The sequence below is a fragment of the Hippoglossus stenolepis genome, chromosome 17 (genome assembly GCF_022539355.2).
Source record: "Hippoglossus stenolepis isolate QCI-W04-F060 chromosome 17, HSTE1.2, whole genome shotgun sequence".
NCBI classification, from domain to species: domain Eukaryota; kingdom Metazoa; phylum Chordata; class Actinopteri; order Pleuronectiformes; family Pleuronectidae; genus Hippoglossus; species Hippoglossus stenolepis.
The window spans coordinates 4,178,324-4,191,980 of NC_061499.1; the positions used below are offsets into that span (position 1 = coordinate 4,178,324).

At 40.6% G+C, this 13,657-nt stretch overlaps 1 protein-coding gene across 3 annotated transcripts in view; it reads right to left on the reverse strand.

Annotated features, from left to right (window-relative positions):
• Window positions 1–12,762, reverse strand: part of atp9b (ATPase phospholipid transporting 9B) — a 32,634-nt gene extending 19,872 nt beyond the window's left edge. The window contains exons 1-10 of one of the 3 annotated variants that reach the window (XM_035182802.2): window positions 12,660–12,762; window positions 11,155–11,328; window positions 8,262–8,412; window positions 6,640–6,753; window positions 6,232–6,340; window positions 5,578–5,636; window positions 5,089–5,140; window positions 3,385–3,479; window positions 2,016–2,096; window positions 326–401 (exon numbers count right to left, since the gene is read on the reverse strand). In XM_035182802.2, the coding sequence (XP_035038693.1) occupies window positions 326–401; window positions 2,016–2,096; window positions 3,385–3,479; window positions 5,089–5,140; window positions 5,578–5,636; window positions 6,232–6,340; window positions 6,640–6,753; window positions 8,262–8,412; window positions 11,155–11,328; window positions 12,660–12,739 (991 nt within the window). In that variant the 5' untranslated portion in view covers window positions 12,740–12,762. Of the gene's footprint in view, window positions 1–325; window positions 402–2,015; window positions 2,097–3,384; window positions 3,480–5,088; window positions 5,141–5,577; window positions 5,637–6,231; window positions 6,341–6,639; window positions 6,754–8,261; window positions 8,413–11,154; window positions 11,329–12,197; window positions 12,284–12,659 lie in introns of those variants that run through there. The other 2 variants (XM_035182803.2, XM_035182804.2) reach the window with 2 other exon arrangements.
• Window positions 12,763–13,657: the final 895 nt, after the last annotated feature.

Sequence of the window (13,657 nt, forward strand, 5' to 3'; positions counted from 1 at the left end):
GAAAATCACAACAAATTAAAATGTGTGACTGTGTGTTTCCACCAACGACCGTGTTTACTCGTCTGTGTGTCACTGGATGAGGGTGATATTCAACCAGGGCCCCGGTCTGGACTTGAATCAGGTTCATTGATACTTCTAGTAACTCCACTCTTCTTAATTAGCATTCACTCTTTTTTTTGGTGAAGTGGTGGCATTGAAGAATTGAACACAGTCGGTGATTCTGCCGTGTGATTGGAAACGTTCTAAATGTGGCTTCAAGGCGTCTTCTGAAAAAAATGTAATATCTTATTTCAAGATTTACTTGATTTGACACATGTTCACTTACCAGATGCGACAACTGTACTCGCCCAGAGAGTGTTTTCAATACTCAGACTTTCGTGGATCTGAGGGTCGGCGTCTTCCTACAACAAAAAAAAATGAAAAACATAAAAAACAAATAAAACTTGTGACCAGTTGATTTGAGCTTTTCAGTAAACCACAGTTTTTAAGCTTTGTTTTAAACCTTATTTTTACATGATAAACTCTCTAACACTACAGAGTCACTGAACACTACCCAGCGGCGAAGGAGAGATAACCTCAACGAGGTGAATTTATTTCTGCAATTAGCCAGCTGCTAATTGGCATTGCTCAGTGAAGCCCTGGAGCAGATAAGGAAAACAAAACCGAGACCAGCAGGTCATGAATTTTGCTTTTAGACTTAATAAGACAAGTGATGCGCTAAAGCAATAAATTCTCTTAAAAAAGACATTTGCAGCTGAAATCAACTTTGGTTTTCACTTTATTAAACTCACGTCTTCAGCTGAGATGATTGTTTTGGTGGTTTTAAAGATTTTTTTTTTAACTTTCATAATAAAATGTAAAATCTACACAGTGGAATAAAATCTTTTGCCATTGTATTTAATGTTTTTTGGCAAAAGTTTTAATACAAAATAAATGCTGTAGCTGAGTATGACTGAGTTGAGTCAAGCAGATTGGCTGGGATCCGCTGTGCCGTTAATCTTCACAAGCACCTGACACGGTTGTGCAGACTGTAGTGATACAGTAGTCCCTTTATCAATACGTTGACTAGATTTGGCATGGTGATAGAGGCTCCTTTTAAAAAACAGTATAGAGAGAGTGCATGTAGATGAGATTTCAGTGATAAATATGCCCCCGGAGAGCCTCCTGTTTCACCCTCCCCGTTTCGCCCCTCTCACTTAAATAAAGACAAATGCTGAAAATGGCATGAGTCAGGAGTGCAGAGTCCAGGCTCCAGTTTCGGCTCGAATGGCTCTCCTGATATGATAATTATGATACCTAAGCACCCACATCCTGTCAGTCCACTCACACACGGGGGAAGAGACGCATGAAAAATAAATGGCAGTTGGCAGCACGCTTGACCGCTCTGACATTGGCATCATACGACGGTGTTCATAACTGCCGAGGGTCTCAACGGAGAGAGACCACAAGAAACAAAGCCACAATATCCGCCTTAAGGAGAGAGAAAAAAAAAAAAGAAACCCTCATAAATAGGTAAGTTCATTTGCTGCGGATCTGTGGGAACCCATTTTTTTTCCCATCCTGCTCGGACTAAAAGCACACGCTATGCAAAGGAAGGCCGCGGAGGATGAATGAGCGGAGGAAGTGCTCGCTCACTAAGCCTGGTGTGTGGCCAAGAGTGAAGACGGGCCACAAAGCCTCCCTTTGTACCGGAGCTCTCCTCTCTGTGGGGGCTGCACTAATCTCCTATTAATAAAAAAAAGAAAGGAGAGTAAAAAAAAAAAAAAAGAATCACTGAGCAACAAGCAAGACGGGATGGATGGAGCTGGAGCCGCGAGAACCTGCCTGTGATGTAAGAGGCATGCCTGCTGGAGATAACAACGGGCCCACATGGACACACAGGCGCTCATTGTTGCCACTTGTCAACATATTGCCGAGATACACATCTTCTACGTCAGCCCGGTCTCTATAGGAAAATCTGCATGTGTTTGAGATTTGTTTTACAGCTCATAAATACGTCAACGGGGCTACTGTACCCGTGTGAAGTTCCCCTCGAAGCTGTGGATGTCCAGCTGTGGCTTCTGGGCGTAGACGAAGGCGCGGATGGAGAAGAGGTCCTGAGACAAGGAGACACGACAGAAACACGGGAGATTTAAGGCCCGACTATTGTAAAGACTCAAGCAAAGTCTTTAAGTTGTAAAACATGTCGCAGAGATTTAGGGTCTTTAAATGTAACTAAACTACACCAGTCAGTTACTAGTTCTGTTAGCCCTTCTTCTATTCATTCAGCTCCGGCAATAATTTTAAACCACTTTACATAAAGCTAAGACCTTGTAAATTGTAGTATAAAGAAATGACATTTAATACTGTCTCAAGAGCAAATGGGGTTTGTCCAGTTATCACTAAGAAAAATGACAGAATAAAACCTAATAAGTGGAGTTCAGATGTTTTCTTCTCAAAAGATATAAATCTATATTAAAATAAATGTCTTTAAGTTTTCATAAAATCTGATTTCAAGCAGGTCTATGTGCAGTCTTGTTTCAAAATGACACACTGGAATTATGATAAATAAAAGAGGAGAAATTACACAAAAATGTTGAAACTGTTTGAATTAATCTGTAAAAAAAAAAAAAGACCCTGCACCTCAAAAAAAAACACGACACATTAACCCACAACAAGTCTTCAGTCATATGTTCCTCTCAGTCATCGAGTAAACAAGTAAGTCTGCCGCCTTTGACCCGTCAAGAACTCAACACCAGCCTTTTCTCCCATAGTGGAACAAAATTGATTGTAAACATTAAATTATTCAGACAGGCAGTTGTGCCTCTGCAGTGACCGCTCAGCCCTCGGTCGTGCTCAGATAGTGTTCTCCTGATGGGAGCGCTGGGCAGAGCGGTTAAAGAGGAGCAGGGAAGATTGTTTTACTGACGCCCCAGTGGAGAGTCATGTTGATCGAGCATTTTTACAGGCAAAGGCTCAAAGAGACGCTGAGGAAAACATGGCTGGAGAACTTAAACAACCACGATCCGAGAAAACACACTGGTCTCACAGTAAAGTGCTGCTGGGATTCAAACAAAGGGTTTTTTTAGTAGTGGAGAGTAGAGGCTCTTTCGCGAATGACTTGTTGAAACTTTAATTCTCTGATCACATTAAGTGGCGACAAAAAAAAAAGAAAAAGAAAGAGAAACCCCATCAACTCAACCTAAATCTTGAGTATCGCCTCCAGTTTAAAAGGAAGCTGCTGTCAGGTGCAGACTGTTCCTGCTGTCTGTCATCGGTGATTAGGTTTCCATCACAGCACAGACGTCTTCATTTAATGAGCAATGCTTTTAGTGATCACACAACACTCGTTCACAGTCAGTTTGTCCGTTACCAGAGATTCACTGCATTGTAATGTATCCATACCCCCACTGCAGGCAGTCGCTGTGTGCAGCCGACAGCGACTTTCAGTTTCCAGTCCGTTTCTCCGTCCAGCTGATCGGTTCGGATGAAACACGAACCTGAAGAAAAACGGATTGGAAATGTTGTTTAGATTGTTTTGTGTGTTATGGTTTGTGCTGCTCACGATGATTCTTAAAGGTGTATCCAAGAGAAGCATCTTCAAACGCATGTCCCTTCCCTTAAATTAATAAATATGACCATGTTTAAAACTGATTTCCAACACTTCAGGACAAAATAATCATGTCCTTGCATTGTTTATCTATTTGACTGAGACTTGCTAAAAGGATTTTTGTAATTCAATGTTTCATTTGTAGGAGGAACATTATGTTATTTATTCTGTCAAAGATTAATTGCTTTTATCACCATTTCACACAAACAATTAGTGATTGTGCATGATTTCATAATTTTAAATAAAATTCAATGATAAATATGAGCAATTTTTGAAAACCCTGTAACAACTGGTATTTAGCAGGAGTATGTGTGGCTGAATAGATTAGATATAATATTTTTAAAACCTCTTTGTGCCACACTGTATACTATTATGTAAAAGTAATGTTAATTTAAAGAACTGACATATGTTTATGTGCATCACCGACCGTGCGGTACATTAACACGGAGCCTGTTGCGGACTCCACGAGGTCCGATAAACGTTGAGCGGTGGTGACCTGCATTGATCTGAGGTAATATTACATATGAAACTGATGGATGGGAGCAGCTATTTGACAGAGAGGGTAAAGGGCAGCTATAAACCATCCATGGAGGGTTAACTACGATGGAAAACATTAACACAAGGAGGATGATTCATGCTCTCCTTCTGCTGCAGTGGCAGTTCAGCTACTCACATAACACTACTGCAGTGTGTGTGTGTGTGAATGTGAAAGACAAAGTACATGAGACTGTGGCTGTTTGTGAGTGTGTTAGAGGCATAAAGACATCAACAACTCCCCGTCAGGCTTATTGACACATCGAAGATTGATGGAAATGATGTCCTCAGAACATTTCCTCCCGATGCCCCTCAGAAAAGAGCCAGGATCTCACACAGCTCATTGATTAATTGGAATTTGCATCATCAGTCACTCGAAACAATGCAAAATACAGCATATGAATCACATGCGGCCTTGATCGGATGATGTCAAAGGACAGGACGTGTGGGGAAAAGTCACATTTCTCACACAGATGATCTTGACACAGTGTTAAAGGACCACAGGGCAAACAAAGTTCAGCAGTGCAGCTCTACAGGGAAGGTCGAGACCTTAACAATTATAAAGTCCTGTGAGATAATGTATATTATGATTTGGTGCTATACAAATACAATTGAATTACCATTTCATCTGACTATAAATTGAGTCTGTATATTTGATATGCTCAAGAGAGAAAGAGATCGTCCAGGGCGAGGAGTGGGACTGAGAGAGGAAACATTTAACTGTGCGTTACTTTGTTTAATGGAAATTTTACCCCTTAGATTCAGTAATGTTTAATCTACTGAGACACTTCACCTCTGTATCCATGAGCACTGTTCTGAGGGCGTGGGAATCAAATAGCAGAACTTAAAGGGTAATTTTGCAACCTACTAGCAGGCTCATTATGAAAGGATGCTACTGCAGATTTTTAATTTTCTTCAGTTCCATCCACCTCACTTTAAATTACACAAACTCTTCCCCTGCTCACCATTTTTCTCAGATGTTCTCAGGAATATCATGTCTGCAGGAATCCTTTGGTTCTACAAAAAGACAGGAAAAGAAAAAAACAAGAAGGGTGTAAATGGCAGCGTGTTATTGAGCACTGTGGCAAAAGCCCTAAGAATCTCACTGAATAATTAAACAAGGTCAATACCTTGACCAGAGAGTGAAGGAGAATCAGTTTTTTAAAAGTCTGGCTAACGTACTAATGGAAATTTAACTTGTCCACTTTCCAGCAGCAGCTAGATTTCATGTCGGCTGAGCTGAAACCCAAGATCACAAGCTGAACAGGTCGAGTGTTGTTGTCTCACAAGTGCATTATCAGTTTCACAGTCACAGCTCTGGCATAACTGTAATCAACACTGCGGACTGACATTTTAAATATAGTTATATTCATTCTGCCTTTAGCACCCAGTCGTTTTATTCTAATTCCTTATACTGATCCCTTTAAGATCCTCGAAAAAATAAAAGGTTTTACCTTCTCAACAATGACTAGGTCTCCAACTTGTATGTCTGAACTCTTCACTTGGATTTTACCTGAGGAAAAACAAAGGTTGCATCAAGAAAACTGTTTAAATCCATAAAACTAGACTTCTCCTCTTTAAATAGCAATGAAATATTATGATGACATTGATTTCTGACCTTAGACAAATCACACCAACTTTTAAAACCACCACCATATTATTGCTCTGACTCTTCTTTTTCTCTCACCCTCTAACGGATTGATGACCCTCAGCGTGATAGAGTAAAACCCTCCTGTTTCATCTCTGGTCTGAGGTACAGACTAAAACAATGGAACATGGACTGAATATCTGCTGCGACCCTCCTATTCTTCTTCTGCTGCTCATGCACACTTCGGCCCACGGTCACAAATACCACACATGGGGATTTCACCACACATTCAACAAAAGGGACAGATCTTGGATCATATGCTCTGGAGGAATTGAGAGAGAAAAATCAATGCAATTACAGCGAGACAGATGACTTCAGTTACAAGTGTAGATCCAGTGGGGTGCTGTCTCTAAATTGCACAGGGGGGCAGCTTGACCATGCACTGGAAATATCCATTATCATAATGTCAGCAAACAGTTGCTGGCACGAGGAGGCGAGTGGATTGATATCCGTCACTGACCTCTCACTGTGAGCTTGCTGTACAGTTGGGAGTTCATCTCTTTGTCGCGCTGGTAGCGTCGCACCTCGTCCACGGCCTCTCGCACCATCGTGACAGCTAACACGAAAGCCTGAGAGACAAAAGAGCAATTTTTAAAACTCGTGTATCACACCTGAGCGTTTAGAAAGGTTCGTTAATACCAGACAAACGTAAGAAGAAGAGGTTTTTTTTAGAGTTTAATCTCGAGACACTCAAAGCTGAAATGAAAATACTTTGTTGTAGAAATAATTTTCTGACAATCAACTAATTTAACATTAAACATCTTTAATTAAACAATTACAACATCTATGAATACACATGAGTAACATTTGTGGCATAATCCAGGGCCAACAGCCTTTGAGAAAATGTGTAATATTTGTGTGCATTTACCAGAGGTGCCCAGTACGTGTACAAGTATCCGATCTTCAGCGATGGCACGAATTGGGAACAGGCCACCACCAGAAAGTAGAGGTTGAGAAAGAACTTGAACTGCTGGTAGAGAACCTGAGAGGAGAGCGAGGAGACGAGGATTCAGCGAGTTGAGGGAACATGTCAGCGAGGTGAGTCAAACACGATGACAGCCGGGACAACCAAGCAGGCGGGATGGGTTACTGCACGTGTTCGGTACTGGAACTAGATACATGTTAATGCTCTTAACTTTACATTAACCTAATGGAAACTCGGTTTAACAAACTTTTGTTTCAAAATGGCTTTCAGGGTACGGATTTCATGACACGGGTACAATGTCGGTTGGTGTCTAGTAAAATATCGTACGGGACAAACAGGACAGGTCACCACAATAATCGAAATGGCACTCAGACCAAACTCTGCAAATCTGTCATGTTCATTTGGACATATAGTTCTTAAATTATTAAAGATACATATAAACTGTTGGTTATCTTATTGATCCCCATTATCTCAGCTACCCATTGGTGCTAGTTACAGGTTTCTAGACATTTTTGTTAACGTGTAGCAGCAGAAAAGTACTACACCCCAATGAAGCCACATTTAAATCCCACTAGATCTAGATTTCGATTCCATATCAGTCCCTTAATTATGATTGATTTGTTTCATCAAGATGCATTATTCTCTGGGAAATAGAGGAAAGTGTAATAACAAAAATCCTCATAATGGTGCAGAACAAACAAATTCCTGGATCCACCCAAAACCTTTAAGGGTTCTTTCTTGGCCAATGTCCCATCCTTCCACCAAGTGTCATGCAAATCCTTTTAGTAGTTTTGGTGTAATCCTGTTCACAAACAAACCAACGGGATGAAAAACACACAACCTCCTTGGTGGAGGTAATGATTGAAGAAGAAGAAGAAGAACCAGACGAACCCTCTTAATTCACTTATAGCAAAGTGCCACCTGTAACGTATTGAGGTCTCTTTGCTAATGGGCCATCCATCAGCAGGCAGTCCTCAGTGTTCTATCCATCTAAGGTCAAATTTTGAATAATGTTTGCAATAATGAGAGTGTAGCGCATCACCCATTGATCACATTGTCTCTGATAATCTGTGACTAGACACTACAGTTAATGGACCCCCTGACCTTTAGGGGGGAAATGCCCACTGCTAAACTCAATTTGTGTGTATTTAATAATTCAAAGTGGAAGCAGAGAAACCGAGCTGTTTCGTTCACCATCGATGAGAATACCTATGTCTCTAATAGACAGTTGACATTTTATAGCCCAGGCCAGAGGTGGCCCGCTTAATCATGGAACCATTTGCTTTTTAATAAGTAACTGATAGATCCCTAATGTCCCCTACAGTGTGCAGCCTTCACTTAATGACAGAGGAGTTAACAATTAGATCCAGTGTGGGCTACTGTGCTTTATATACTGTTAATATGTGAAACCATCAGCGGATTTTCCTCGAAAGGATGCTGTAAAAGTTAATAAGAGTGGGAACAAAAGCCATAACTGGAGCAAAGATCAGACCCTAAATTGTGAGTGTTATTACATAAGACAAAACAAGCTACTTGTCCATGTTGTTCTCTGAGAGCGGACTCACCCCAGGCACGAAGGTGAAGATGTTGTACTTCTGGTTTTTGATGCCATTCTTGGGATACTTCTCCTCACATTTCTCCGGGCAGCCGAGCCAAACGGTCCTGGCCTTCAGCGTCTTCTTCCTCCAAAACACGTGAACCAGGCAGTTGTAGCAGCTGAGAGAAGAAAGACATTGATATGGTTTTGTATATATTTATTGCATCGACTGAATGGTGTCTCAGTATGTAGCTTTGAATAGTTTGGTTGCCTTCAACAATGGAATAAAGGGTTAAGGGATGATTAACCAGGCAGGAACCTGATAAATCTGAAATTTCCTCTAACCTTTGACATTTGTGTGGTTAAATTCTGCATAACTGTACGATTCCTGGACTCCCAACTCAATAAATAAATAAATAAATAAATAAATAAACACAGTTGCTATGCTTTAAGTGGGGTTTGGCAACTATAGACTACACCTTGTACTAGTGAATTATCCAATACACTTTAGTACTCTCACAAAGAATAGATTACAAATAATGAAACGGCTTAAATTGATATGGTAGTAAAACATAATAGATCAATATTATCTAAAGTTAATTTCATTGAAAAACACCTTTAAACAAATAAAATAAAATAGCAATTTGGTTGAAGTTGGTTTTCACAGTAATCTGTTGTGAAATTGGGACGATGGCTCAGAACATGCATCTGGTTCAAGACAGTTAAAAGAAAGAAACTTAGGGAACTAGAAGGGAACTAGAAGGGAACTCAGAGAGAGAACATCTCCCAATGTTGAATAAAGAGAAAAATAATTATCTAATCCACTCTGAAAGTTTTTCCCTGGCCCATAGCTCACCTTTCCACCAAGTTACAATTAATTTAATTCATTTGTTTGTCAGTGAAAACACAACCTCCTTGTCAGAGGTAATAAGGACAACTGAGGGTTGAGAGGAATGAGAACAACTATATTTCATATTTGCATTAGACATATCTTCGAAGTGTTTTTCATCCCATTTGTAACATTTATGCCGATACATAAATATCGAGCTCTTACTACAGGCCATGTTCTTAACAAATATCAGGACCTCACAATGCAACAGCCTCATTCCTCATTCATTTTCTCAGCCGTTGGATCAATTTGTGGCGACTGAGCACCGCGGCTGTGCCCGGCTACATCCTCCAGTACTGATGTTATTTATATCTCTACTCTTGTCAGGGTTAATTAGATCTTCAAGGCCTATTTAGGTACAATCCTTCAAGGATGTTATTTGCTTCTAGCACATTGAATGATCTGAAAACTCTAGAATCAGAGTCGAATAACACGGTAACCCTGAAGAACCAGGTATTCAATGTGTATGCAGGCAAACATACCATGTTCCTTTATTAGTTTCGCCTCATGCTGAGCAATGTCCGTATCGTTTAAACAATATTACTGATGCGATATTATCAAAACTCCAAGAAGAGATTAGTGAAGTGGCAGAGTGTACATTGACATTTACTTTTTGAAAAAGTATTTGACTTTCTATCAACCTGCTAATGACTACATTGGAGCTTATCTAGCATATCTGATATCAAAAGCAAACAGCGGTGTAGCGTGGGGGTAAATTACAATGAGAGCCGCTCGATGTGAGCACGACCTGAACTGGCACCTGGGGGGGAAAGAGGGACGCGTGTCAGTGTATACCGTCATGCTGAGCGACTTGGCTTTTCCACTTTTTAAGCAAGTTGGCAAAACATGAAACTAAATAAATCAACTTTGGTAAAAAGTCTTGTTTGTATTGGCCTCGACGTTCCCCCGTCTCTGTGCACTCCGAGTCCAGATTCATAAGAGCGATTATTTGAGCAAATGAATGCTATCCAAATAATATGCCATTTGAACAGTCGGGGCTTATTCACTGTGAATTATTTGTGTTTTATAATCCCACACTAAGCACACATAAAATTACTGGAAAGCATCAAACTGGTCAGCTGTGAAAAATCCGATTTGTTCATTAGTGGGGGGATGGGGAGGGGGGGATCAATATGGGGCTTCAGCTGGAGATGCATCACTAACAACAAAAACCACACCGGGAAAAAAAATAAATAAAAAAAGAATATTCTATGAAATTCCACCAACGGTAAATGTGACTTTCAGGGCAGTGAAGTGCTGCGCAAACATTTGTTTATGACTGTGACACTTTATTGTTCTGGCAAAAACAAACACTTGTCTCTTGGCCAGAAAGCAGCTTCTTTAGAGGACAAAAGCTGTCAAATGAATCATTAGCCGGATAAACCGCCCCGTTCTGCTCTGTGACCTGAGAATCTTTTTGGGGCTGATGGTGCGCATCAAGGAACTCGACCAAAAATATGCCCTTATCCTCTTGTTTTCACTTCACGCACAGCCGCCAGTGCGTTTGAAATCCAAACTGATCGTCACAGGCAACATTATACACTACACATACATTTACTGGGAGATAACACACACACTACTTTCTGGAGTGGTTAAAGAGCAATGACTGACGTTAAAGTACAGCAGAGTCCTTTACTTCAGGTTGAAAGCAGCACACGTCTGAACTTTTCTCATACAATACCTGACCTCTAAACCAATCTTGTGCTCTCGTCCCCTTTGTGTGTAGAAATCTTGTATATTTTATATAAGTAGCTTAATGAGACTAAGAACATTGTGCTAAATTGTACATTCAAAACACTCAAGGACCTTTCTCTCTTTTACGTACGACAGCAGGAGATGATCAGGTTCAGATGAGTTTATAAGAACGAGAAAATGTCAGGGAACCTAACTTCTGCTGCATTTTTGACACCACATCGACACCAGCGTTGGCACGAATGAGACCTGTACCTCATTTCTTTGTCATCATCATACACAGAGCTCTGCACCAACATATTGTAAGTCATTAAATCGTTAATAAAAACAACAGAACTACCTTCCGCAGAGGACCCTCCACCCGCCGCAGAGGAACCAGCCGAGGCCTCTCTGCCTCTTACTGACTCGGGCCCGGGGCAGTGTCTGGTAGTCGCTCTCATCGTTCTCAAAGCCCTCCTCCGACATCATCAGAGGCATCTCATCCAGGTTAGAGGGCTCATCCTCTAGGGAGTATCTGTGAGAGTCACACATTAACAACCTCAGATTGAAAATGTCCTGTCTTGTGCTAAGAAGAACACACTACTTTGGAAATAGAACACTACTTAGGGTGAGATACAGAAACGCTTTCTGTCTTGTATAAGATGTGACATTATCCCCTTGTGGTATCCGTAGCATTGCAATAGAAATATAGAAACACAATAGAACAGTCTTCATTCACTTTTCATCCGTGATGTTGATCAGGAAATATACATTTTGTGTCATTATTTTCATATAGAAATAAAACTTTACGATGCTTCCAAGTTAACTTAATAAATTCTAAGAAGGTTTCAGTCAGACTGAACTTTAAAAGGAAACATATTCTGCTCATATTCCAGTTCAGAATTACTTGAAAAGGTTTATTTGCTCTTAGGGTCTGAAAACATCACTTTCCTCATACTGTCCATTTCTGCTTTCAATACGTCTCGTTTAAACTTTCACTTTCATTTTTCTAAAACTGAAACAGAAAACCTGCACTCTCTCACTCAGACCCTCATCAAGACCAAGTAACTGAAACTCATTTCCAGCAGAAATGGAATAAAGACTAAAGAAAGCCACAGAAACAAAACCCAGTTGATTATCAGAGCAATACAGTTTAAATGGTTTATCAATAAGTTAAGGACGAGAAGGATAAATGACAAATGCAAGAACGTGGAAAATGTTGAAACACGATTCTGTTTTCATCTCATAACTATTTTAATGGAATTACTTTCACATTAATCCACTCAAATTCAACTTTATTCGTATTGCGCCAAATCATAACAGACATTATCTCGAGGCACTTTGAGGTCGAGACTTTAAACATTATAGAGAAACACAACAGTTTGTGTGAATCTGAACTCTCACCTTGAATCATCTCGACCTCTGTGTGTGTCTGTTTGTGTGTTTGTGTGTGTTTGAAAAGCGACTCACCTGTTGAGCAATGACCACAACAACACTGACATGTGACAGGGGGAGTCATGTGACTTTAAATTAAATGTCACCACAGACGCGTTGCTAACCAAAGCTAACAAACACACACAAACACACACAAACACACACAGAGCGTGTAGATCTGTTTACACGACACCAGTGAATCTGGATTAACTTCAACACGTGTTAGCATCTCGGTGTCGTGATAAGGAAGAAGCTGTCAAACGAGAGAACGCGCCTCCAGCTGTTAGCTAGCAACACAAAGCTAACAGCTAACCGGACACAGTTTAACGCAGCGGAGGAACAAACGAGGCGGCCGGGGGGGAACAGTTCCCCCGAGCGGCCGCTCCCCACAGCCCGCGGCCGCACACGGAGCCCCGCGGGGCCGCCACGTACCTGGAGAGTCTGGCCGAGTTGTAATACGTGATTAACTTCGAGCTCTTCCGCACCGGATTTAACGGGAAGCTGTCGGCCATCTTGGCTGGGCAGCGCGCGTGATGACGTCACTTTGGGAAAAAAAAAAAAAATCACGTACGCTCAGGGTGCTGTGGTGCGTTCAGGAGCCGAGCGGAAATATCGTAAATGTGAAACTCGTGATAAAAGAAGATGCACAGTGCTACAAGAGGTTTAATAAAGAGGGTTTTATTATACTGCTTTCTACCAGGAGCTTGTTTGTTTTATTGTGTTGCATTGTCGTTCATCATAGTGTCTAAATTCGTAATTGCATCGCATGAATCTTGTGTTTTTACGTCTGCAGCCGTTTAACATGTTTTTTGAAAAAAGCTGTATAAGCAAAGTTTGTTAAAATTATTATCATAATTATTTAGAAATAACATCCAGAAATTGTGTCACAACACATTAATAGACAGAAATTAATAAATAGTTATACTAATCTTAGCTCTGCAATTGTTGCACTTTTACCCTCAACACCAAACTGCATCCATTCCATCGGCTTGTCTGATTTTCATGTTGTACTGGTGAGCTGAAGGGAAATTTCCACATGTGGTGGACGATGAAGTTCCTTTCACTAATTAATTAATTCAATCATTCTTTCTTTAAAGCAAAAGTAGGCCTTATTCAGTTTGAGATATAAAATGTGTGCTTTCCCGGAGTCTTTGAAGGCAGCAAACAATATTGGTTACCCGCTAAGTGGTTAAATAAAATGTATATTTCTGATCAAACCGGAGGATGAAGTTTTGTACAGAGAGTTAACCAGACAGAACGTTGTGCTGAATATACACTGATGTGCATATGAATCAAATGAGAAACTAGACCGGCTTTTAATAGAGTTCATACCTTCACAGTTCCCTTATGAAACCACATTTAAATTCACCAGATCCTGATTGTGATTTAGATCTGCACCCAACACTCATAAGTATCGTTCTACTAACTAC